The 25,000-nt window shown below is 49.5% G+C and overlaps 1 protein-coding gene across 1 annotated transcript in view; it reads right to left on the reverse strand.

Annotated features, from left to right (window-relative positions):
- yeats2 (YEATS domain containing 2) overlaps nt 1-25,000 on the reverse strand; it is a 52,972-nt gene that overhangs the window by 7,530 nt on the left and 20,442 nt on the right. Inside the window, exons 14-25 of the mRNA XM_062518699.1 lie at nt 24,618-24,836; nt 22,953-23,205; nt 19,356-19,514; nt 18,551-18,666; nt 16,616-16,762; nt 12,297-12,485; nt 9,174-9,558; nt 7,908-8,042; nt 4,981-5,097; nt 3,899-4,046; nt 3,102-3,178; nt 1,904-1,983 (exon numbers count right to left, since the gene is read on the reverse strand). Of these exons, the coding sequence (XP_062374683.1) occupies nt 1,904-1,983; nt 3,102-3,178; nt 3,899-4,046; nt 4,981-5,097; nt 7,908-8,042; nt 9,174-9,558; nt 12,297-12,485; nt 16,616-16,762; nt 18,551-18,666; nt 19,356-19,514; nt 22,953-23,205; nt 24,618-24,836 (2,025 nt within the window). The remainder of the gene's footprint in view (nt 1-1,903; nt 1,984-3,101; nt 3,179-3,898; nt 4,047-4,980; nt 5,098-7,907; nt 8,043-9,173; nt 9,559-12,296; nt 12,486-16,615; nt 16,763-18,550; nt 18,667-19,355; nt 19,515-22,952; nt 23,206-24,617; nt 24,837-25,000) is intronic.

Here is a 25,000-nt window from a genome sequence, read left to right on the forward strand (position 1 = left end):
CACACACCTCACACGCCGCACGTTGGAGCTGGAGTAGGGACACGGAGGGGTTAACACACACACATACACACACACACACACACACACACACCCTTCATCATTCATCCCAGCCGCACTCTGCAGGGGGTAACACAATGCCTGAGAGTCTCATCACACACTGCAGTGAGGGGCCTGCCTGCGGCAAACAGGCCATCAGCCACTAGGCCATCAGAAGGCTACAGAAGAGCACAGTTCTGTGTTCAGCAGCTTTGGTGCGCCTCTGAGTCATCTTGAGCTGGGACACAGAGGGGACATACAGTAGAGGGGACCCAATCCACACGCTCTCATACTTCAGCACCCCAGGGACAGTAAGGGCCCAGAGACTGCACTTCAGAGCCTTCTCGCCTTCTCCTACTCAGAGCAGAGGACTCTGAATTTGGTTGGGAAAGTTGGTCTCTTTTTGACGATGGACAAGATTAGGTTTAGTTTTAAAGTTTGATTTTTTGTCCCAGTTGCCTCCAATGTGATGAGTCACACGACGCCTTTGTTCTTTCCTCGTTTTCAGAACATGCCAGATGTCCAGTCAGACAGGACCGGAGCTGGAGCGCTGACCGTGACGTCGTCTAATCGAACATCGTGAGCCTGCTCAATCACACACGACACAACACACAGGCTTTGGACCGACTGGACACTCTGGCGGATCTGACTGAATCGGCGGCTAAACTACGGTCAACACTGCAGCATCTGCTTGGCATTACAGCCACAACTGCATGGAAGGGTCGTTATAAAGCGAAGTGCTGGCTTCTGACATGAACGAAAACGACTCTAAAGAAAGGTGATGCCAGAGGTGCGTTCAAATTTGGCAAACAGTGGCGAACGTTCGTGGTGAACATGTTGTCTTTGAACAGTTCAATTTGAACGATTTGGTGTTAACAGTCTAACAGTAATTGCATTGTTGCGTTCGTCAAACTCACGTCCAATTCCACTGTATGTTCGCGGAGCACTACCTCCTCATACTGTTTGCGATTGTTAACAAACGTTTGCCAAAAACTCAAGGCTGACGAAATACTGTTTGCGAGCGTTCGCAAACGTTCGCCTATGTTCCTGAACTTGAACACACCTCGGGACTCCGCCTCGCTGCCGGGGTACAGAGCGAGGCTTCATTAGCGCAGGTGCCCTGAGGCAGGAGGGCACGGGGACCAAGGGGACCGCTGGGCCTTGATGGAGCCGCCAGACCAGCGGGAGGAGGAGAGATGCCGCCCTGCACGAGGGCTTTTATTAGCGCGGCCTTCACAAATAATCATTTCAAGGAGTGCGCACAAGTCATAGATTTTCTGCTCAATATGCACTTCATGAAGGTTCCCCTGTCCTTGCAAAGAGAGCGCTGTTCTGGTTTTCCTGTGTGTGTGTGTGTGTGTGTGCGTGTGTGTGTGTGTGTGTGTGTGTGTGGGGAGAGGCTGATGAGGAGGAAGAGAAGAGGATGGGGGATTAGATAGCCAGGTCAGTGAGAGCTGCTGAATCCAACATTAAAGGCACGCTGCTGCTGTCCGCAGGACCTGATTATTTCTCTAAGCACGGCGGGTCTGCAGGACACGGGCCAAATAAATACAACACACACACACACACACACACATTCTCGCCCTCTCCCTCTCTCCTCTCTCTCTCTCACACACATTCTCGCCCTCTCTCTCCTCTCTTCTCTCTCTCTCACACACACACACAAACAAACATAAACACATGCACCCACTCTTGTAAACAATCTCTCACACACATACAAACAAGTGAATTCACACACATACACAAAAGCACAGGCACTTACTCACAGGCAAAAAATACATTCTCTAACACTCCAACAAACACACATCAAAGCACATGCACCCCCCATCCCACACACACACACACACAAAACAAGTACATTCCGTACCTCGGCTGCCCGGCGTTTGCCAATGTTCCAGGAGTAATACTGCTCCATAGAGGTGGCACAGAATGGGTGGGAGTCCTCATCTGATGGAGGTCACACACACACACACACACACACACATTAGCATCCCCACAGACAGCAGGGCAGGTAAGCAACTGTTTTATAAAATCACCATCAAATATTCGCGAATATCTTAACATGGCCCAAAAACGTCCAAGAGCTTCGCCGCACAGAGCTAAGCTAAATTAAAAACCTCAGAGCCAGCATCCGCTGATATGTGAACAGCTACTGATACAATCACTACTGCACATCTCAAAATGGCTTAAAACCAATCAAACGTCCTCTATCTGAGAAAAGCCCATTAAAACCATAGCAGTCATCATCCTCTGAGTACCCAGTGAACAGCTTTCCAAACGGCCATCCCTTATCTGGAGAAGGACACCGATTTCACATGACTAAGCAGGCCCATGAGACTTGTGTGGTGGATAGCTGGGCCACAGAGAAATATCACAGTAGTGTCTGGGGGCGGCTTAAAATGGCCGCCAGTCTCCCATCACGGGGATAAGCCCATTGCAGAGCACAGGAGGCACTGCTGAGGAGATCACCTGCTCATTTTTGTCCAAACGGCTTAAAATGGACCAAAGCTTCAAACCACTGAAGCCTATTTAAAAAGTAAGAAGGAGAAAATACTTGTTCACACTATCTGTGTGTGTGTGTGTGTGTGTGTGTGTGTGTGTGTGTGTGTGTGTGTGTGTGTGTCTGCGTGCGTGTGCAGGTAATGGACTTTTTAAACGGCTGCATTCAAATTTACTATGCAACAGCAAAAATTCTGTCGTTTGCAATAAATAGATGAAACTGTTTAAACAGAGTGACCATTACAACAGGGATTAGGATTTTTCTATTATGATAATTACTGTTTGGTTATTGGTAGATACTAATTTATAGCTAATTCAGTATTATTATAAATATTCAGTAAAGCCACATATTGGACAGTGAAAAAACCCAAGCACATTCTGTTTCGATGTTGCACCGATATGCCAATGCCGGGTGCTGTCTATACTGCTCTGATGGAGAAAAGATATTCTAATAGCCCTCCATCAGATACAGGGCACATTTTCTATGAATAGATTGATCCTTGTCCTAAACCAATCAGATGTCTTTATTTTGAGTGGCGTGCTGGGTGCAGGGGCGGGACACTCACTCTTCTCAGGCACAATGAGGGGAAACTTCTTCACCGCCGCCGTCAACAGCTGCGTCAGGCTCTCCATGTGTTCAGTGCTGGAGAGAGAGAACAGGGGAGGGAGAGAGAGAGAGAGAGAGAGAGATGGAGTGGGAATGAGGAAGGAAGTAGTGAAGGAGAGACAGGGAAAAGGTGGGGAGAGGGAGAGAGAGAGAGAGAGAGAGAGAGAGAGAGAGAGAGAGATAGTGTGGGAGGGAGAGAGTAGGAGGCAGTGGGAGGATGGAGAGAGAGCAAAATAGAGATCAGTTGAAGATGGCAAAATGAGTCCCACCAACAGTCCACATTTCTACAGACCTGCAAACCTCACCACATGCAGCCAGCCAGACACACACCAATCACCACTCACGCCAGACCACACATCATCTCTGCACAGTGCACACACCCCCCCACACTGGCTTAATTAAGCACGCTCACTCTTGGCCATCTCACGCCTAATTAAGGCACGAGTAGTTATGGCTCCACTGAATCAGCAGCTTCTGGCTGACACCACCATGAACTTCCTGATCATAGCCCACTATACATCCCCTGATGGGGAGGACTCCTGTTTAGTGCACCTAACAGCTCGTCCATCTATGCCGCTCAATTCAAAGGTTTCTATTAATAAGTACAATAAATCCTAAATGTGCATGCTAAAAAAGGTTGCATTCTGTTCACAGATCCCAAATGTGCTCTGATATAGGACACAAAAATAACGGCGTTCTCTCTCCGGCGAGGCTGTGAGCCTTGGGGCCAGCGTGGTGCGTGCGTGTGTGTCGTACTTGAGCTCGTGGGCGGACTCGGCCCCCTGCTCCACTTTGACGCTGGCGGTGGCGGGGGTGGGGGCCACGCTGGAGCCCGGAGCCGAAGAGAGGGTGGGGGTCTGGGGCCCGGGGCCGCTGCAGCTGTACACACCTGGCTCTGTCTTCACTGGAGAGAGAGAGAGAGAGAGAGAGAGAGAGAGAGAGAGAAAGGAGAGAGGGAGAGAGAGAGGGGGGAAGAGAGAGAGAGGGGGTGGGCGAGGGAGAGGGAGAGGGGGGGAAAAGGGGGAGAGGGAGCAAGAGAGAGGGAAAAAAGAGAGAGAGGGAGAGAGAGGGAGAGAAAAGAGGGGGAGGAAGAGAGAGGGGGTAAGGAAGGAGAGAGAGATAAGTAAGAGAGAATAGGGGAAAGGGAAGGATAGTGAGAAATGGAGAAAGAAAAGGAGGGAGAGAGGAGGATAGAGGGGGAAAGAAGGGGAACGAAGGGGAGAGACAAACGTGGGAGTGACACACAGATAAGGAAGGAAATAGAGACAGAGGGAGATGGGGGGATGAAACAGAAATAGACAGAGAGACGAAGGAAGATAGGGAGAAGAGAGGAGAGAGTGAGAGAGTGAGAGTGAGAGTGTGTGAGCAAGACACTTCCTCATGTAGAAAACCAGCACTGAAAAGTAAACATGAGGACAAACACCAGTAAAACACAGCATTAGATTGGAAACGCGGAGAGAGTGGCTGAAGCAGGGATTAGTGAAGCAGCAATCAATTTAATGCCGACGCAGACTACCACTTCAACAGGCACCTACAGGCACCGCCAGTACCCCGAGAAGGTGTACACACACACACACACACACACACATACACACACACACACACACACAGTGCGGCAATAACCCATAAATATAGAGTACACATAAAAGCTGAAAACTGCCTGAGTATATGTATTTATACATAACACATATCAATCCACAACAGCCCACCCACCAGCTGCCTGAAGCGAGGGAATAGAGAGCGCAGGCAGGGAGGGAGAGAGAGAGGGAGGAAAGAGAACGCCGGAGAGAGGGGGCAGACAGAGAGGAAGGTGTAAGGTCGGGGACATATCCGCTCACCGTGAGCTACGCTTGGGGTGGAGGAGACTGCTGGTGCATTGTGGGTAGCAGTATTGCTGCTGGTGGAGGGTCCCTTACAGGAGGAGGAGGAGGAGGAGGAGGAAGAGGACTGCACAACTGCAAACCATCACACAGGTGGAGTTACACCTCAACTGCTGTCCACCACACACCTCTGCACGGCCTACGGCTCTTAGGAGAAATGCACTGCAACTCCCATGTTGTGCCTTGTAGTTCAGACTCTAATTCATAAACCATACCATGTGTAGAGCTACATCTCAATAGCGAACTCTTGACAGTTTCAATTACAGACTATAACTATGTGCGACATGGATTAAAAATCGATTGCAGTCATTAAAACAGGACTACAATCCACTACATTTATGAAGTTGTGAGGAGTCGTCTGCATATACAGAGTACTTTAGACGAGTCAGTATTTCTACATTTAATGATACTTTTTCTACAAGGACCAAAGTAGGCCTCTCTGTGTTTTTATATCATATCCCCTTCACAACATTGTCATATCACTGTGCAGACCGCTGGTAGTAAATAGGCATTAGCTATGGAGTATTGTGACTATGAATACCCACAGTCATATATAATAGATATAGAGGGTTGTTATGTGGGCCAACACTGGGGAGTTACAGGTCCTCAGATTCCCAGGAGTCAGGAATTAACAAAACTACTGCATCTATCACCGACAACCACACACACACACGAGCATATATGCACTCGCCCACACACACACACACGCGCACGCGCACACACACACACACAGGCACACACACTTCTATAATTTAGAAGCACTGAAGCTCAGCTAAATGCCTCAGACTCAGCAGAAATCACTTGCTTGCACAGAAACACACACACAGACACACAGACACAGGCACACACACACACAGGGACAGACAAGCCCTACCACACAAACTCTCAGACAGACACAGAAACATACAACACACACAAGCTGACGCTGTTGGCTAAACCTACAACTTCACACTGTTTACACTTTTGCCTTGAGATGTCTCACATCTCACACTGTTGCATATGTTGCAATACAGGAACCATCAAACATAAAGTATGCAGTGCATATCTGGCAGTACAAACTGTCCTGAACTGGTGCACTACACTCTCATCTTTGAATCAGGGCAACAGTAAACCTAAAGAAGACACTGGACTACTGGGAGACTGATGGAAGTCCACTGGAGGAGGTGTGTGTGTGTGTGTGTGTGTGTGTGTGTGTGTGTGTGTGTGTGTGTGTGTGTGTGTGTGTGTGTGTGTGTGTGTGTGTGTGTGTGTGTGCGCGCGCATGTGTGTGTGTGATATAAATCTACACAATGGACAAATAAAAACAAAAAACAAGAACCTTGTTGGCTGGGTCTGAACCACCAGAGATCTTTACTGCATGCGAGAGACTAATCAAAAAACATGCAGCTCGCCAGACAGAGCACACAATGGCCAATTTCACCAAATAAACACAAAGAAACACAACCAGATGGATTCTGTGCTGCCAAATGACTTTGCATCAAAGTATTGATGCTTCCTTGAAACATTAGAGCAGGGGTTTTCAACTGATTGTGAACCACGGATCACCATCCTGACTGAGGCAGCCTAAAGACCACCACTGATGAAAAACAAAACAAAACAAAACAAAACACAAATAGTGATTTCCACATTGAAACTAATTTATTAAACCCATGGATGTTAGCATGTGCTAACGGCTACCAGCTCACCCTGTTATTATAACCTTTCTCCAAAACCTGTCATTTCCTGCTCTATATTCTGTGGGCCTCCATGACTTCTTCAGAGGTATTTATACACAGGCTGCTGTGTGTGTGCCAAATGAAACCAAGTGGGACTGCAGAAGTGGGCGAGGGACTGCAATCCTGTCCTGGCTGGGATTGAGGTGAGTACAGTCCGTGCACCCTCTCAGCTCAGACTGAAGACACTGACACTGGATTCTTCTCAGAACATCTGCTCAATACGGGAAGCTTATTGTCCCCACCTGCTTGACAACTCGGTTTGACAACGTTATCCACATTATGCCATGCAGGACAGTTAACTCTGACATGTTAGCTTGCTTATCTTGTACAGTTAGATGTGCAGATGTTTCCTCACTACGTAAAACTATTTTTTTACAGCAACGATCAGGAGAACTCCACCCTGCCAATCAGTCAGGATGGGGTTCCATCCATCGACACACAGCAGTGATGGGGGGCCGCTGATTCGTTATTCTGAAGCATCAACTAGCACACTGCCCATCTAAACCAGAAATACTAAGCCATGGGGTTTACTGCTTATTTAGCTTGTGATATGCACTGTAACATTACTACACCTAATGGACATGTCAACAGCCATCCCTTAGCACCGATAACACTTGTCCAGTGGTACAGGTCAGAACAACCAATCCAAACGACGACAATACAGCAATGTTACAAGTGTGTTATACTGTAAGTGATATCGGTATAAGGGATGGCTGTTTTTGTTTTCAAGGTTTTTCATTTTAGGTGAAGTACTGTAGCTAGAAGCTGTGAACTGAAAATCTGCACAGTTTATTTAAGACAAAACCAAGCACATTATCTCATCCCCTACCATATACTAGGATCAACTGTGATGAGTCATTTCAAATGCCTGAGAAAACTTCATAAAACTTCAAACCAAGGTCTCTTCTTGCCAAAAGCTGGTTTGTGATTGAGTGCTGAAGAGAGAAGAGGCATTTTGAAAGGAGAAAAGTGTGTGTTCTAGTGTGTGGAACTGCAGTGTGTTTGTGTAGAGGTGTGTGTGCGTGTGTGTGTATATGTGTGTGCACTGTGCATGTGTGCGTGAAAGTATGCATATCTGCATCCTGAGAGAGTGTGGAGGCGTGTGTGTGTGTGTGTGTACGTGTGTGTGTGTGCGTGTGAGTGCAGCAGGGCGTGGAGGTGAGCGGGTACCTTTGCCCACGGGCATGAGGATGGTCTGGAGTCCCCCGGCGCCTGTGCCCACGCTCAGCTGCTTCAGCTGGTTGGCAGGGATGGTGAGCACAGTCTGCTGTGAACTGGGCTGGCCCGCATGCAACTTCAGCATGCCTGGGAGAGACACACACACACACACACATTCACTTAGTGCAATACACATATGTACATGGACAACCACATAGATGTATATATGATAAGCATGCATACAGGCACGCACACGCACACGCACACGCACACGCACACGCACACGCACACGCGCACGCGCACACACACACATACTGTATACTGTATATCACAGGCACGCATACAGGCACACACACAGGCACACACAGGCACACACAGACAGGCGTGCGCGCACACACGCACACACACGCACACACTAGTGATGCTCAGAAATGCACAGTGCTTTGGTTCTCAAGGGCAGATCCATCTTTCACACGCCATCCTATTCATCTGCCAACAGGGAAGCGTGCATGCAATAGCAATAGCAATAGAGCTGGTGCCCTCCTACAACATGGCTGCCACTTCCCACTCCAGCACACGAGGGGAGAGGGAGGCCAGGGCCAGGCACGGGACCCAACATCAAAGACCTGACTAATCGATGGACAGAACAGAAGCACAGCGTTGTGCACTGTCATCCTGAGGAGATGAAGTCTCAACTGGGGTTGGCCACATTAACAAGAACTGGAGCCAGACAACACAGTAAGGGCTTTTTGTGGTCAGAGCACGTGTAGTAGTGACCAGAACATAGTCCAGATCTGCTCAGAACTGACTACAGTTGCTATGGTGAGTCTTTTTCAGGAGTGATGGAGGCCCAGGTTCCAATCCCCAATATGTTGTTGTGAGCTATAGTTAGAATCGTCTGCTAAATACCAGTGAACTTTGAACTTTTTCAGACTTATTCACCCGGATGGCAAAACAGGAATGTACATTTTTGCTGACATTTTACATTTGTACTGACATCTAAATTGTATGAAATAGAATTAACATAACAAGTTATTTTCAAAATGTTATCTAAATATTCTACAGCACCATGGACTGGTGGCCCTGTTATCCACTGAGACAAAACAAATTCTGTCCGCCTCGCAGGAGGTAATTCTCTGCAGGCCAACGGGGGTGCCGGCCGAAGCCTTACACTTGAAATGCAATGTTTCGTTTAATTGTAACAGTCCAAAGGAACCGTGTTTATTGCACAAGTTCACCTCTGTTCAGACAACGTGAGCGCACCTGTGGTCTCCTTACCTGAGAGAGCGGCGGCGGCTTTCCCGCTGACGGTGCCGCTACTGCCCACCAGCGACGCTGCCGTGACCAGCGACGGGCTGGCGCTCTTGGGCACGCTCACCACCGCCGGGCCGGCGCCCTTGCCCAGGCTGATGACGGGCATGCTGGCGGCCATGCTCTTGGCCACGCTCATCATGGCGCCCGTCGGGGCTTTGGACGCGCTGGCAGCTGCAGCGGCGGCGGCGGCGGCATTGCTGGCGTTCTTGGCTGCGTTGATGACCGCCGCCTGATTGGCTGCCACCAGCAGAGAATGCTGGGACACAGGTTTGGCCCCGGACGAGGAGGAAGAGGAGGACGAGGAGGAGGAGGGGGCGGGGGAGGAGGGCACACTGGCGCCATCTGCAGTCTGGAGAGAGAAGGGCAAGAGAACTTTGTTAAGCCCAGTAGTCCATCCCTGACTAAAATAAAAACAAACAAAAAAAAACACATTGAATGTCACAAACATTCTGTGGTGCACAGAAACATGTCATGTTAGGCTTCAATGTAAACAGACACACCAAGAGATGTATTGTGGCATGTGATTTTGCCACATATCTCATGCAAGCATATGTGTGTGTGTGTGCATATGTGAGTGAGTATCAATGCAAATGTACTTGTGCATGCTTGAGTGAGCTAATGAAAGTGTATGTCTAATGTGGTGTGTGTGTGTGTGTGTGTGTGTGTGTGTGTGTGTGCACAGTATATAATATGAGTGTGTGTGAGTGAGTGTGAGTGCTGAGGCATCAAGGCCCTGCAGTGGCCGTGTGAGTGTGCATGCCAGCCCACAGCATCTTAGTGCCATGCTGGTCTCCTGGTGTTGCCATCTGCTCTGACAACAACACACTGCGGCAAAGCTACACGCACCAACCTCAAGTTTACACACGCAGAAAAACATACAACAGAACATACAAACACACACACACACTCTAACAAAGAAACGTGCATACGTACGCACACGCGTTCAGATATGCCCCGTCACCTGTGTGTGTAGCCTGTGCAATAACTGGCCTTAATTGTGATTAAGAGCAGAGGCCTATTGAGCTGGTCCAAGTGCATTTGCAAAGTCGAGCCGACAAATTGGGAATGAGTTTCAGCAGCACAGTTAATGATCGGGTCCTAAAAGCTGCAGGATCAGATAGAGAGAGGAGGGTGTGTGTGTGTGTGTTGGGGAGTTGACCTTTGAAATGGCTAGGTACTGGAGGACAGCAGCACCATACCCCCACACACACGCAAGCGCACATACACACACGCAAGCGCGCGCACACTCTCTCTCTCTCTTTCTTTCTTTCTCTCTCTCTCTCTCACACACACACACACACACGGCAGTATTCCGGTGCTGCAGCGACACGGTGAAATGTCACTGGGTTCATATCATCCCTGTGCGGTGGGGAACACACAGTTCGGGTCACGTGTGGAAATGCTCCCACTGCAGGTGAACCTACTTCAGCATTCTGCATCAGTCTCAGTAGAAGTGCCCCCACCCCTGCACACACACCCCACAGCACCCACAGAGTCCTTCATTACCTGGGCCTCACACCACTCCTCAATCACAGCCACTATTCATTATGCATAGGACTAGCACAAGATGGAGCATCAACATTTAACAGCAATTAATGAACGTCGGTCTGACGACCAAACACCAATTCATTACCGTGAAGTAACGCAATCAGTGCACTGGGGTATGAGAGTGCGAGTGCGAGTGAGAGTGAGTGTGAGTGTAAAGGACAAGCTGCTACTTTCCAACTTGGGCTATAAACTGCTGTTCAGATAGAGTGAGTGCAGGCGTGGTGGGACACCCAGCTGTAGTGAGGAGTGCACACATGCAGGCACTGGCTTACATCCTTGTGTGTGTGTGTGCGTGTGTGTGTGTGTGTGTGTGTGTGTGTGTGTGTGTGGAGTACTTAGGCCATGACCCATAAATTGCTACAATACAAGGGAAACGACAACAACAACATCAACAACAATTCCCCAGAAGTGCGTGACTGGCGACACTTCCTTTAACCCATTACTATTCTGTAGAAGTGACGGGTTCAGTGATTAACAGTGTGGTTCACCTCTTTGGAAAGAAGATGAAGGAACTAATTGGGGATCACACAGACACGTATCAGAGCCGCCATCATCAAAGCAAAAATCTCTTTCCTCTTCAACCAAAGACGTCTTGAATGATGTTGTTGCAACATTCCATCAAGATGATCATGGCAACTGTTGTGTTTTGGTAACTGTAAGTCAGCCACTGACAAGAATCTCCCCGAGACAGACCAATCGAGCTCTCTACTCTGGCACGACTAAATGAACGCACGCCAGTTTGTTGACATGCAAACAAACATCCACATATCCGCAAAGTGTATGTGACAGGTATGAGGAAGCGAGAGAGAGATAAACAGAGGAAGAATGACAGATAAAGACAGTGAGAGAGACAGAGAGGAGAAGAAAGAATCAGAGACATAATAAATAAGACCACTCAGCACAATCCATGACTAGACACACCGCTATGAGGGGCTGAGAGAGAGAGGGAGAGAGAGCGAGAGGGAGAGAGAGGGAGAGGGAGAGAGAGGGAGAGGGAGAGCGAGTGCACAGGTGTGCATGTAACAACATAATGAGTGTGACACGGACACCGATGTGAGAGGAAGAACCACGGCACAGCTTGAGCAGACCAGCTGCTCCACACACACTCCTTAGGTCAGAGGGACCGTGTTCACCAGCAGCCACAACGCCACACATGAGCTTCACTTCGTGTCTCTGCTGAAGCCAACTTCCCACTGCCCCCCCCCGCCCCCACTCGCACCCCTCCCCCAAGCCCAGCTCCCTCACCCTGTCCTGCATCTGGGCTCATCAAAGTCTGTGATCTCCAACCCAAGAGATTACACATGGATAGGACACCATGCATCTTATACTAGACTTGTTATATCATATCACAATCAGTTCCCATGTCTGTCTGTCTGTTCATGGATTTACCATCTTAATATTTAGCATTTACACGCCATCATACACACAGACAAACATGAATATACAACATACCAACCTGGGTAAATGGACCAATACCTTTATTCTGATTTACACACACACACACACACACACACACACACTCAGGGGGAGGTGACTCACGTGTTGTGTGGGAGTGGTAGCGGCTGAGGCGGGGGTGCCCGGCGTGGTGCTGGTGGCCGTGATGACTCCCCCCGCCATCCTCAGGGTGGTAGTGCCCGGCTTGGACAGGTGAGTGGCGCCAGCGGCCGTCACCGTCTTCACCGAGCCGTCCGACAGCTTCAGCTGTGACGCCTGTGACCCGCCCACCACCTGTCAGTCACACCAAATCAAAACACGGGAAGTGTTAGAATGCAACAGGGGAAGAGATGCACAACGAATGATCAGCCAATCCCATCAGCAGCAGGTTCAATGCCAGGCAGGCTGTGAATACAGGGGAGCCCTAAACAGTGATGTATGGTTAACACACACACACACACACACACACACACACACACACACACACACACACACACACACACACACACACACACACACACACACACACACTCAAGAAGTATTGCTTTGTCAGCCAAGGCATTAGTACAGTGAAAGAAACAGACAGCGAGTGAGAGACAGAGAGGGAGATAGAGAGAAACAGCCCAATCTGACACACTGGTGCCCCCCCATCTTAAGGTCATACAAACACAAACACAGAGAAATATGCAGACGTAGCCTCCACCCCCACCCCACCACAGGCATCTGCACACACACACACAAACATACACAGACAAACCTAGACAGCAGACACACAGACACACACACATACATACACAGACAAACCTAGGCAGCAGACACACACACACAGCCACAGACACACACACACTGGAATACTTAGACAACACACACACACACACACACACACACACACACACACAGGTGCTCTGATGCAGACTCAACAGGAACCACTCTCTGTTTAATGGCTGTGAGAGGAGTATGGACCTCAGAGATAGGAGACTGCTGTGCACAAATCACCACACAGCCATTAAGCTGTCCCTCAAATCTCTCTCTCTCTCTCACACACACAGACACACACCCCTCTTACCTACCTTTAACACACACCCCTCTTACCTACCTCTGACATTCACACACACACACACACACACACACACACACACACCTGCCTCCAAAACACACACACATCCTTTTACTTCCTTCCAAAACACACACACAATTTCTCCATTCCCTTAAGGATCATCTCCCCATCAAAGGGGAAACTTTCTTTGTCTGCAAAAAAGCTACAGTAGCTTTCAGCTCCCAAGTCAGAATGAGCCAAAGCCACCATAAAAGCTAATGATCAGGCCAAGCGTGCACGAGAGGCAGAAGAGAGGAGGAAAACAGACCAAGGCACTGAGGGAGGGGGGGGGGGGGTGAGGTGTGGATAGCAAAAGAGAGTTAGCAGAAACGAAAACTCAAAACCACTGCCGCAGGCTTAGTCATTAGCCTTAATCTGATAATCAGGACACATACACTCATACACTCATACACACACACACACACACAGACTGGAGAATGTGCTCCCTTACACAGACACAAATAATATATACTTTATTTGATTCCACTTTACAAGTCAAGTTACATAAGGAATCAAATTTCTTGAATAATCCAGTAGATTAAAGCAGTTCAACAATCTATCATGAGTTTACATGTTCAAGGGTATAGGAAACATCGTCTCTTCCAAATAAACATGCTTCCTATAACTGCTGATATGGAACAGTATTTTACAAGCTGCTTGGCCTTAGTCTTATATAGTCCCCCAATGGTAGTCCACGGACCACCAACCTATGTACATGACCTAGGCTACCAAACACTAACACAATGAGCTGGCATTTGTAACCTAGGTTCTCAATGATAGAAATCAAAGGCTGGTATTTAAGTGTTTTCGCACAGTATGAGTCCTCCATAAATAGGTCAAAAGCACATGACACTTCAAATATTTTAACTGTTTTAGCACTCTGAGAAATGATGATAATGTCCGGTGTGTTTGCAATTCCAGAGAAGGTGTTTGCAGGGGAATAAAACCATTCAGAGTGGACAGTGGTGTGTTTATAGATCTGCTCTTCCTCTGTGTGTGGGATCTGAGCAGCTATGAGGTCCACAAGTCTGTCATGTCTGGCAATATACAGTCCTTTAAGGGAGCTACAGCTGTTCATGATGTGGGCTACTGACTCCAGATGTTGGGGGGGGTCATGCAGCATACAGAGGGGTGAATGGTTGGAGGGAAACCATAGTGAGAGGTTGTATTTTGTGGGGAGAACCTGAAGGCGGGCTTTCACACAAAAGGTGAGGATGTCTTCTCCAATGGTGGCATTACTGTAGATTGTGTGTGAAACTGAGTGGTCTGCGCAGGGCAGTTTTGCCAACTTTCCCTGGAGTTTTAAATTGGACCAGTACTCCATGTTTTGGGCTCTCTGATTCTCCAGGAGAGTCTGCCTTGTTGTTCTTGGCTGGAGCAGTTGGGTGGTGTTGTTGTGATGCAGAGTTGCCTCTACAGTGACTGATGGGTCCTCCACCACTGCATCAGAGACCTCTACAGGGTGTGGGTGGGAGGTCCACTTCAGTTTTGTTCCTGTTCTCCTGCAGAGGTCATTTAGATCTGGCCAGTCTGATGACACACCAAACCCCTGTGCATGTACATCCAGTTTTCCATTTGCTTTTTGCTTAAATCCCAGAAAGTTGTCCTCTCCATGTGATGCAGGTGGCACTTTCCGTTTTTTCCATACACATGCACTCATATACACACTCACAGTAATGTGCACGCAAGCAGAGACCACACACACACACACACACACACACACACACACACACACACACACACACACACACACACACACACACACACACACACACACACACACACACACACACACACACACACACACACACACACACACGATGTATCCACAAGCACATCCATGGCCTCTCAGTTGAGTGAGGACAGAGATCTGATACTGTGGGATCATTTCAGACGGGACATGGGAGGCAGCTGTGATGATGGCAAACTAATCACACAGCTTAGCTGCACTGCTCTTACACCGGGGCTCTCAGGTCTGCCTGCCAGAGAACACACAGACACACAGACACACAGACACACAGACACACAGACACACACACACACACACACACACACACCTCTGCTCATTGCTCTGGGGCAGCTAAACGGTTCGGGGAGGCGAGGCTGAGCCACTAAAGCGGAGAGGTGATCTTGTGTGTGCTCGTTTGTGGGGTCAACATGTCTACCTGAGCTCCTGAGCCTCGAGCAGCACAGGCTCAAGAGATCATCATCACCATCCCAGACGCCCAAATGAACACATCCATTATTCTCCTCCCTCCCTCCCTCTCGCCAGCTGGATCACGCACACATGCACACACACATGCCCCGCCTGCCAAACCTATTGCTTTCTTCCTCTGCTTTATGATTTCTGCTTCGAGGATGCAGTGCCCACACTCTTGCTCTCTGTCTCTCTCTCTCTCTCTCTCATTTACTCTCTTTACCCCTCTCTCTCTCTCTTTCATTCTTCCTCCCTCTCTCTGCCATCCCATCCCCTCTCCTGCCCGAATACTGTTAGAGAATGCGTTACGCAACGGAAGCTGAAGTTACGTGTGCAGGGATTGTCCTGGCACCTGCTGCTAATTTGACTGCCAAATGACTGTTCGGAGAGAGAGAGAGAGAGAGAGAGCGAGAGAGAGAGAGAGAGAGAGAGAGAGAGAGAGAGAGAGAGAGAGAGAGAGAGAGAGAGAGAGAGAGAGAGAGAGAGAGGGCGGCCTTCATTAGAAGCAGTCAAGCCCCCATTAGACCTGCAGTTCATCAGCAACACTAAGACCCACACTCACACAGGCCCAGGGCCCAGGAGAGAGAGAGAGATGGCTCCACACTCACACAGGCCCAGGGCCCAGGAGAGAGAGAGAGATGGCTCCACACTCACACAGGCCCAGGGCCCAGGAGAGAGATGGCTCCACACTCACACATCTCCCTCGTCTCTAACTAAGCACCACGGTGATGAGAAGTTCAAAGTTCCAGCCTCCACTGCTGGGGGTCCGAGCCAGCTGGCTACAAAATGACTGAAATGTACTACAGGTCCAAATAAATGTACTGTATTGAGCTGAACTGAATTCTATACGAATTCCTTTAATAGAATGTAATGTTGAGATGAGACCCCTAGATGCATGTGTAAGACAGTGAGTGAGAGTTTATAACTGATAAGAGCATAAGATGAGAAGCTGGAGGAGGAGGCAATATATGACAATATACTGTAAATAACATCCCACTCTGCAATGATGGGAAAGAGTGCAGTGGGTCTTGAACCCAGGGCCCTCATGGTCAGGGTGGGATGGGTGGAACTACGGCTACACAGCACAGCAGAATCAGAACAGGCACGTTTGTTATGTATAGTCTCACACACCTGAGCCAAGATGGCGGCCTTCTGCCCCGCGGTGACCCGGATGGACTGCTGGTTGCCGCTGCCCGTGCCCGGCGCCGACGAGGAGGTGGAGGAGCCGGACGAACTCTGCTTCCCCGAGCCGCCAGGCTGGCCAACCAGAAACGTGCCCTGGAAAGATCAATGGCACTGCCCTCAGTCAATACAGAAACCTGTGGGGGGTTAACGCGTCTGGCAGCTCTGGCATTGGCAGACTATGGGGCCACTGGGTAATAAACACGGCTCAATAGAGCCATCAGAAGGACACCACCTACACTATAAAAACCTGCAGGCAAGGTTGATAGATTTGAACTGGAGTAGAGAAGTAGAGAGAGGCACACACAGAGAGAGAGACAAAGAGACCTGGTGTAGACACGGAACAGAGACTGAAAGGGTGAAGAGGGACAACACACACACACACACACACGGTGGGACATGGGTCGCTAGAGCAACTCTTGAGCATGGGGAGACCAATGAAACAGAATGTGAGGGGAAGGAGTGGAGATATTTTAATAAATGTAAAAACAATATGTAAAAGGATCAGTGTGACGAAGGGAAGGGAAGATGTGCAAAAAGTGCATTTATTAATGGTAATTAAATTACATAATTTTTTTTATTATTAAATGTGCAGATCTGCAGCCAGTACTAGCCACCCAAATGCACGCCATCATAAAGTGCTGATGGGCAGCAGGAACACCTGAGCGTGTCTGTGACTAGCTGGCAAATCTTGTGACAAATGAAGACTGGCAGCTGGGCATAAAGCAGCGTGGCACAGGGTGGCATGGCGTGACATTATCTCTCCGAGCGCCGGAGTGATGGACGGCCGAGGAGGAGTCCCGGTGCCCTGCTGAGGGGCGGCGCGCCCGCTCTCCCGCCCGCGCTCATTAGCAGCCCGATGGCACCCACGCACCGGTGCCCTGCGCTCCGCGGTCGATGCCACTCTCATTAGGGTGCCCCATTAAGCCCTAAATCACTACCGCTGCCAGCCTCCCGCTGCCCCGGCCGATGCCAACGCCGACGCGGGAGAGCGAAACCCTTCCGCTGCCACGAGGTGCGCCGCTCCTCTCCCGGGACACGGCGCTCGTCACCTTGACAACGGGATTATCTTCCCCGCTTTAAGTCGTCTTCACGGCGCTGACAGCAGATTAAGAGCCACAGGTGTGGCACGGTGGCGGTGGCGGCGGCAGCGTTGGTGGCGTCCCTAAAGCACACATTTACCCGGCGCTGCACTCTTGAAACACGGCTCGCTTAAACTTTAATGCGCTGGAAGAGGCGCGGGGGGAACGGCTGCTCACACTGCGTGAGCTCATGAGAGAGTGGGAATATGAATGAGACCGCCGAGCAGGGCAAGAGAATCCACTTCAATAAGGGGGGGGGGGGGGGGGGGGTGGAGAAAGGGAACAAAAATAAGAGGGGGGTGGCAAAGAGAGAGAGAGAGAGAGAGAGAGAGAGAGAAGAAGAGTGAAATAAAGACATGCAAAATGAATGAGGCAAATGAGTGAGATGAGCAAGACAGACAAAGCGAATGAGAGAGAGCGACAGAGAGACCGAGAGAGAAAGAAATACAGAGAGACAGCGAGAGAAAGAGAAAGAGAAATGATCCAGACACATTCCAGAGGGCTTGTTATGATGGGGAAGAGCTGAGAGAAGTGGGCCATGTTGCTGCTCATATGCTGAGCGCAGGCTGAGGCTCCATGGCTCTGAAGGGGACACTAGAGACGAGAGGCTGCCTCTCCAACACACTGGGCTGGACTGGGCCACAGCACAGCCTGCTCTCCACTATGGACATGTGTGCTGGCCGCTTCTCCACAGGATAAAATGCATCAATGGCTTTGTGGATTATAATTACAGGCTCTCTTTGTGTGTGTGTGTGTGTGTGTGTGTGTGTGTGTGTGTGTGTGTGTGCGTGCTCATACACACCTGTGGGGTCTGTTTGAGGATGTAGGAGGTGTAGGAGAGGCTGGATCCGGACGAACTGCCAGAGGAGCTCTGCGACGAGCCAGAGCCGGACGAGGCCGCACTCTGAGACTGCTGACCTGCGTACGCACAGACACACACACACAGATATAGATATACACAGACACAAATATTGACACAAACACCAACGCGTACACAGACGCACGCATCCACACAGACAGTACACAGAGGCATACAGACAACATCCAGAGCACATTGGAAATGAACAAGACACACAAGAGAAAACAGACAGAAGATCCTGTTCAGTGAAATGAGTTGACATTATGCTGCGGAGTCTACAGAGTCATCAATTATTCAAAGGCCCGCCCCCTCCCTGCACAGAGGGGACAGCGTGGCCCCTCATTCACCCCCTGCTGCGCCAATCACTGCACACCAGTGACTTCACAACAGGAGACGTGTCCACCACCACAAACACGGCCGTCAGTCAGTGTGCTACACAGAGCATCACTGCACCCACAGGACTAAGACCAGGACCTTTAACACATCAGCCCTACACCTGAGGATCTGCACCCACAAACACATTATGGACCAGAGGATGCTATGTTGTACATCTTAGCACTTTACAATGTACGGTGTACACAAGTCTACTAGCATACTTTGGATTACCTTTAACGTGTGTGTGTGTGTGTGTGTGTGTGTGTGTGTATGTGTGTGTGTATGCGTGTGTGTACAGTGTGTGTGTGTGAGCGTGCGTGTGTGTGTGTGTGCAGCATGCTGTGTGTGTGAGGTAGGGGCGGAGGTGTCTCACCTGAGTTGGAGGCGCGCAGGATGGCCCCCTGTGGGATGAGCAGCAGCTTGCCCTTGCCCGACGGGTTCTTGCTGTTGGTGGTCAGGTAGAGCTTGGTGCCCGGCGGCAGGTTGGCCAGGTTGGCCAGGTTGTTGGCCGGCAGCTGCAGGGTGGCCATGACTGACCGCGACACAACAACACATCACACACGACAACCACATGAGATCACAAGCCAAACAACACACACAGAGAACACCAGAGGAACATGCGGAACAAGCTAGGACTGACACCGTTCCTCCAAGTTTCATGAAAATGCCTGCATCCATAATCATCCAGGCAAACAGACAGCCAAACAAACAAACTACAAAACATGCCCCCCATCCCACGTCTTTAATAGTGAGTATGTATTTCACTGAAATAAGTATGTATTTCATTTGCTTCAATACATGCTAACTCTATCATTTTCATAGGAACCATTTCACAGATGTGAACAGATCATAGGAACCATATCAGGACCATAACACCCACATAGAACAGCAGGGATCAGTATTAGAGAACCGGGCACCGCTGTTCTACTGACTAATTGCCAAGTCGGTGCTTGACAGTTGAATGCAGTGTCGGCGACACTTGATGTGATGAACGCCTTGCGACGGAGAAGTTAGCGCGCCTGTCAAGCGTTTGGGGAGCGGGCGCTTGTTAAGAGCAGAAATGCCTGTTTGCATTAAGCACAAATCACAGCTGAGCCCAATGTGCAACACCTCAACGGTTTTCATCAAAGCTACAGAAAGAGCTGCTCGGCTCAGCACAGGATGCAGCCAGCACTTTCAAATTGCACTCAGAAACACACACACACACACACACAAATATAATATACACACATCCGCACACACACACTCACACACCAGCCACCCACACAAATATGAGATTCCACAGTGATCCTCTCCTAAATGGTGTGCTTATCTGTAGTGCTATTGTAATAAAGAGTAAGGATAATATTTGCTGTTAAATCGAAGAAAACCAGAAGAGGAGGACAGATTGTTTTCTCCAAACTCTTTTTATGCTAATAGCCGCAGAGAGGGAGAGAGAGATAAATAGAGAGAGAGAGAGAGAGAGAGAGAACAAAAGAGAGGGAGTGAAGGAGGGAGAGAAAGAAAGGGATAGAGGCAGGGAGAGAGAGGATGAAGCAGAGGAGTGAGACAGTGCAGCAGCTGATCTAATATTCCTAACACCACACCCCAATTTCTCACTCTATCAGCACCACTCAGCCATCACAACGCACACACACACACACACACACACACACACACACCACCTTATCCATTCACTGACAGTAAATACACTGCTTAATTTACTTATGACACTCATAGCTAGAGAGGTCATGTTTCTGTAATATAATTTTAGCACTCTTGTAACTCTAACGGCCGCTCAACACACACACACACACACACACACACACACACACACACAAATTCAATCTCAACCACTCCCACACACACTGCTTAATATACACTGCTCAAAAAAATAAAGGGAACACTGGTTCATAGGAGTATAGCATCAAGTCAGTCACAATTGTGGGATATTGATCCGGACAGTTATGTAACAGAGGTGGTTGTGAATCAGGTTGACCCGCTTTGATGTCAATGAAATTTACTGCAGGTGTACTAGAGGGCCAACTGTGAGACGACCCCCAAAACAGGAATGTTTTTACAGGTGGTGGCAACTGGTAATTTTTCCATCTTCATCCTTCTTGACTGATTTTTCACTAGTTTTGCATTTGGATAGGGTCAGTGTTACTACTGGTAGCATGAGCCAGTATCTGGAGCCTACAGAGGTTGCACAGGGTAATCCAACTCCTCCAGAATGGCACACCAATACTTGTCATTGCCAAAAAGATTGCTGTGTCTCACATTGCAGTCTCAAGAGCATGGAAGAGATTCCAGGAGACAGGCAGTTGCTCTAGGAGAGCAGGGCAGAGTGGTAGAAGGTTGTTAACCCAATAGCAGGACCAGTATCTGCTCCTTTGTGCAAGGAGGAACAGTAGGAGTTTTGCTAGAGCCTTACAGAATGACCTCCAGCAGGCCGCTGGTGTGAATGTTTCAGACCACATTGTCAGAAACGGACTTTATGAGGTTGACCTGAGGGCCCGATAGCCTCTAGAGGGACCTGTGTTCACTGCCCTGTTCTGTGCATCCCTCCAAAGGTATGCCTCCCCAGAGCATTACTGACCCACCACCAAACTGGTCATGCTGAATGATGCTGAATGATGTTGCAGGCAGCATAACGTTCTCCACGACATCTCCAGACCCTTCAATGTCTGTCACATGTGCTCAGGGTGAACCTGCTCTCATCTGTGAAAAGTACAGGGCGCTAGTGTTAGACCTGCCAATATTGCATTCTATGGCAAATGTCAATTGAGCTCCACAGTGCTGGGCAGGGAGCACAGGTCCCTCTAGAGGCCATCGGGCCCTCAGGCCACCTTCATGAAGTCTGTTTCTGGCAGTGTGGCCAGAGACATTCACACCAGTGACCTGCTAGAGGTCATTCTGTAAGGCTCTAGTAGGGCTTCTACTGTTCCTCCTTGCACAAAGGAGCAGATACTGGTCCTGCTACTGGGTTAAGGATCTTCTACCACTCTGCCCTGCTCTCCTAGAGCAATTGCCTGTCTCCTGGAATCTCTTCCATGCTCTTGAGACTGCAGGGGGAGACACAGCAGTCATTTTGGCAATGGAACGTATTGGTGTGCCAATCTGAAGGAGTTGGACTACCCTGTGCAACCTCTGTAGGCTCCAGATACTGGCTTATGCTACCAGTGGTAACACTGACCTTATCCAAATGCAAAACTAGTGCCAAATCAGTCAAGAAGGATGAAGATGGGAAAATGACCATGTGCCACCACCTGTAAAAACATTCCTGTTTTGGGCGTCGTCTCACAGTTGGCCCTCTAGTACACCTGTAGAACATTTTGTTGACATCAAAGCAGGTCAACCTGATTCACAAACCACCTCTGTTACATAACTGGCCAAATCAATATCTCACAAGTGTGACTGACTTAATGCTATACTCCTATGAACCAGTGTTCCCTTTATTTTTTTGAGCAGTGTAGCTTTCACCGATATAAAAAGTATTCACATGAATATGCACACCCATCACACTACACAAATGACTACATGAGCACATGCTGAAGTGTGTGTAATGCAGCACAGTAAGTAATGCAGTATGTAACGCAGTCCGTTTAGCGCTTAAGTGTGTGTAGACTGTAATGCAGTACAGTATGTAACAAAGTCCATTTAGCGCTGAAGTGTGTGTAGACTGTAATGCAGTACAGTATGTAACGCAGTCCGTTTAGCGCTTAAGTGTGTGTAGACTGTAATGCAGTACAGTATGTAACGCAGTCCGTTTAGCGCTTAAGTGTGTGTAGACTGTAATGCAGTACAGTATGTAACGCAGTCCGTTTAGCGCTGAAGTGTGTGTAGACTGTAATGCAGCACAGTAAGTAATGCACTAAGTAACGCAGTACGTTTAGCGCTGAAGTGTGAGCAGACTGTAATGCAGCACAGTAAGTAATGCAGTATGTAACGCAGTACGTGTAGCGCTGACGCCAGGTGCGCGGCCCCTCACCTCCACTCTTGCCGCTGCCTGACGAGCCTCCCTTGGTGACGGCGTGCACCTGCTGTCCCACCGCGCCGCTGGCCCCTCCGGCCGCACCGCCGCCGCTCACCACGGCCTTGGCCACGCCCTGCGCCACCACCTGCTTCTGGGTCAGCACCTTGGAGGCCGCCGCACCGGACTTGGCCACCAGGATCTGACCGCTGCTGATGGCCACCTGCTTGACGGCCGACTGCAGGGTCGAGCCCACCGGGATGCCGAGCACCTGCACACGGGGGCACAGGTCACAGAGGTCAGAGGTCACAGAACAGGTGAGACCAGGTGAGATGAGACCATACGGGACAAGAAGGCAGAAGACAAGACGAGATGTTACACTAAACAATACTGTATGAACAACATATACAAATATGTGCTCTTGTACTTTAATGGTAATGACATGACAGCACAACCTATATGAAGAGCACGGGGTGGCAGCTGTATGGCAATCTACGCTAGGATGCCTCTTAAGAGGTCAGGAAGTGAGACTCTTAACATGCACGGTGAATGAGGGGGAATAGATACCTTTGGCTATTTGACCAGAGCTGCAATGAGTATGTGTGTGTGTGTGTGTGTGTGTGTGTGCGTGTGTGTGTAAGAGAGTGAGTGAGTGAGTGATTTGAGGTTGGCACGAGATGAAAAAAAGCCTCCTCTTGCATTTAACACAGGGACGGAGGCCAACCACTGTATGGATTTGTCCATGAGACATGAGATAGAGGCAGCACACACATCCCATTCAGACAGGGGACACAGGGAAAGTGAGGGATAGAGAGAGAGAGAGTGAAAGAAAGAGAGACAGAGAGAAATGGAGAGCAAGAAGATAAGAGGAATAAAAAGACCCAGAGAATGAGCGAAAGAGAGAGAAAAGAGAGAAGAGAGAGAGAGAGTGACAAAGGGAGGAGGAGGACGCGGTGACTTTGAGCAGTCAGGATAAATCTCCCCTCGCGCTCCTCCTCCGCAGCAGACAGGGCAGCTGGCCGAGCTCCGAGCTCAGAGAGGGGCCACCTCAGCTATTCTGGGGATGCAGGCCACGGAGAACCAACCTATTCTACCCCAAATACAAATGTGTGGACTGGGAGTGCAGCTGTATGTGTGTGTGTGTGACTGTGTGTGTGTGTATGTGTGTGTGTGTGTGTGTGTCTGTGTGCCCCACAGAGTGAAACTATTTCTACCCAAAGCCAGCACTTCTGAAAGGCCCCTGAAAGGCTGTAAATGTATCAGACGGGAAGGAGAGGGCCTGAAATTGTGTAAGTGGAGTTGACTATCGATAATCAACAGCCCTTTGGCACAATCCGCTGCCCTGGTTTACACGGAGGGCGTGCCGGACGGGCTCAAATAATCCTGCTGCTAATGCCTCACTCACACTCACACTCAAAGCCATGCAGGCAAAATCAATTCCCCAAAGTGGCGCCGACAAAAAAACACCATCGCCACCGTTTATTTTTATCCAGCAGCCCAAGGGGTCAAATGATACTTGCAAATGCAAATCTACAGGTCAAAATTGTACTTGAACTTTGACACAGCTGACATACATGGACAGCAACAGTAAAGGGGAGGTTGATATGAAGTAAGGGGGGTTGATATGAAGTAAGGGCGGGTGATATGGAGCGTGTGTGTGTGTGTGGTGGGTGTGGTCAGGACCTTGCTGGGCGTGGCTCCGGCCCCGACCCCCCCGGCGCCCTGCTTCTGGGAGGAGGACATGGTGATCACATGACCGCCCTTCACTGCGACAAACTGCTGTGCCGCCGCTGCCGCCTGCTGCTGCTGCTGCTGCTGGCCCGTTGCCGTGGAAACCATGGCTTGCTGTGGCGGCGGCTGCGGCTGGGTGGGAACCTCCCCCGGCTCCTGTTTTATGATGACCTGCACAGATGGAGACACACATAGGAGCACAGAGTGAGAGAGAGCAGGAGCGAGGGAGAGAGAGATGGGACAACGAAGCGAAAACACAGATTGAGAGAGTGAGAAAGAGACAGAGAGAGAGAGCGAGAGAGAAAGAGAGAGAGATTGAGCAAGAGATAGGGGAG

This window comes from Sardina pilchardus, chromosome 2, assembly GCF_963854185.1.
Source record: "Sardina pilchardus chromosome 2, fSarPil1.1, whole genome shotgun sequence".
Taxonomy (NCBI): Eukaryota; Metazoa; Chordata; class Actinopteri; order Clupeiformes; family Clupeidae; genus Sardina; species Sardina pilchardus.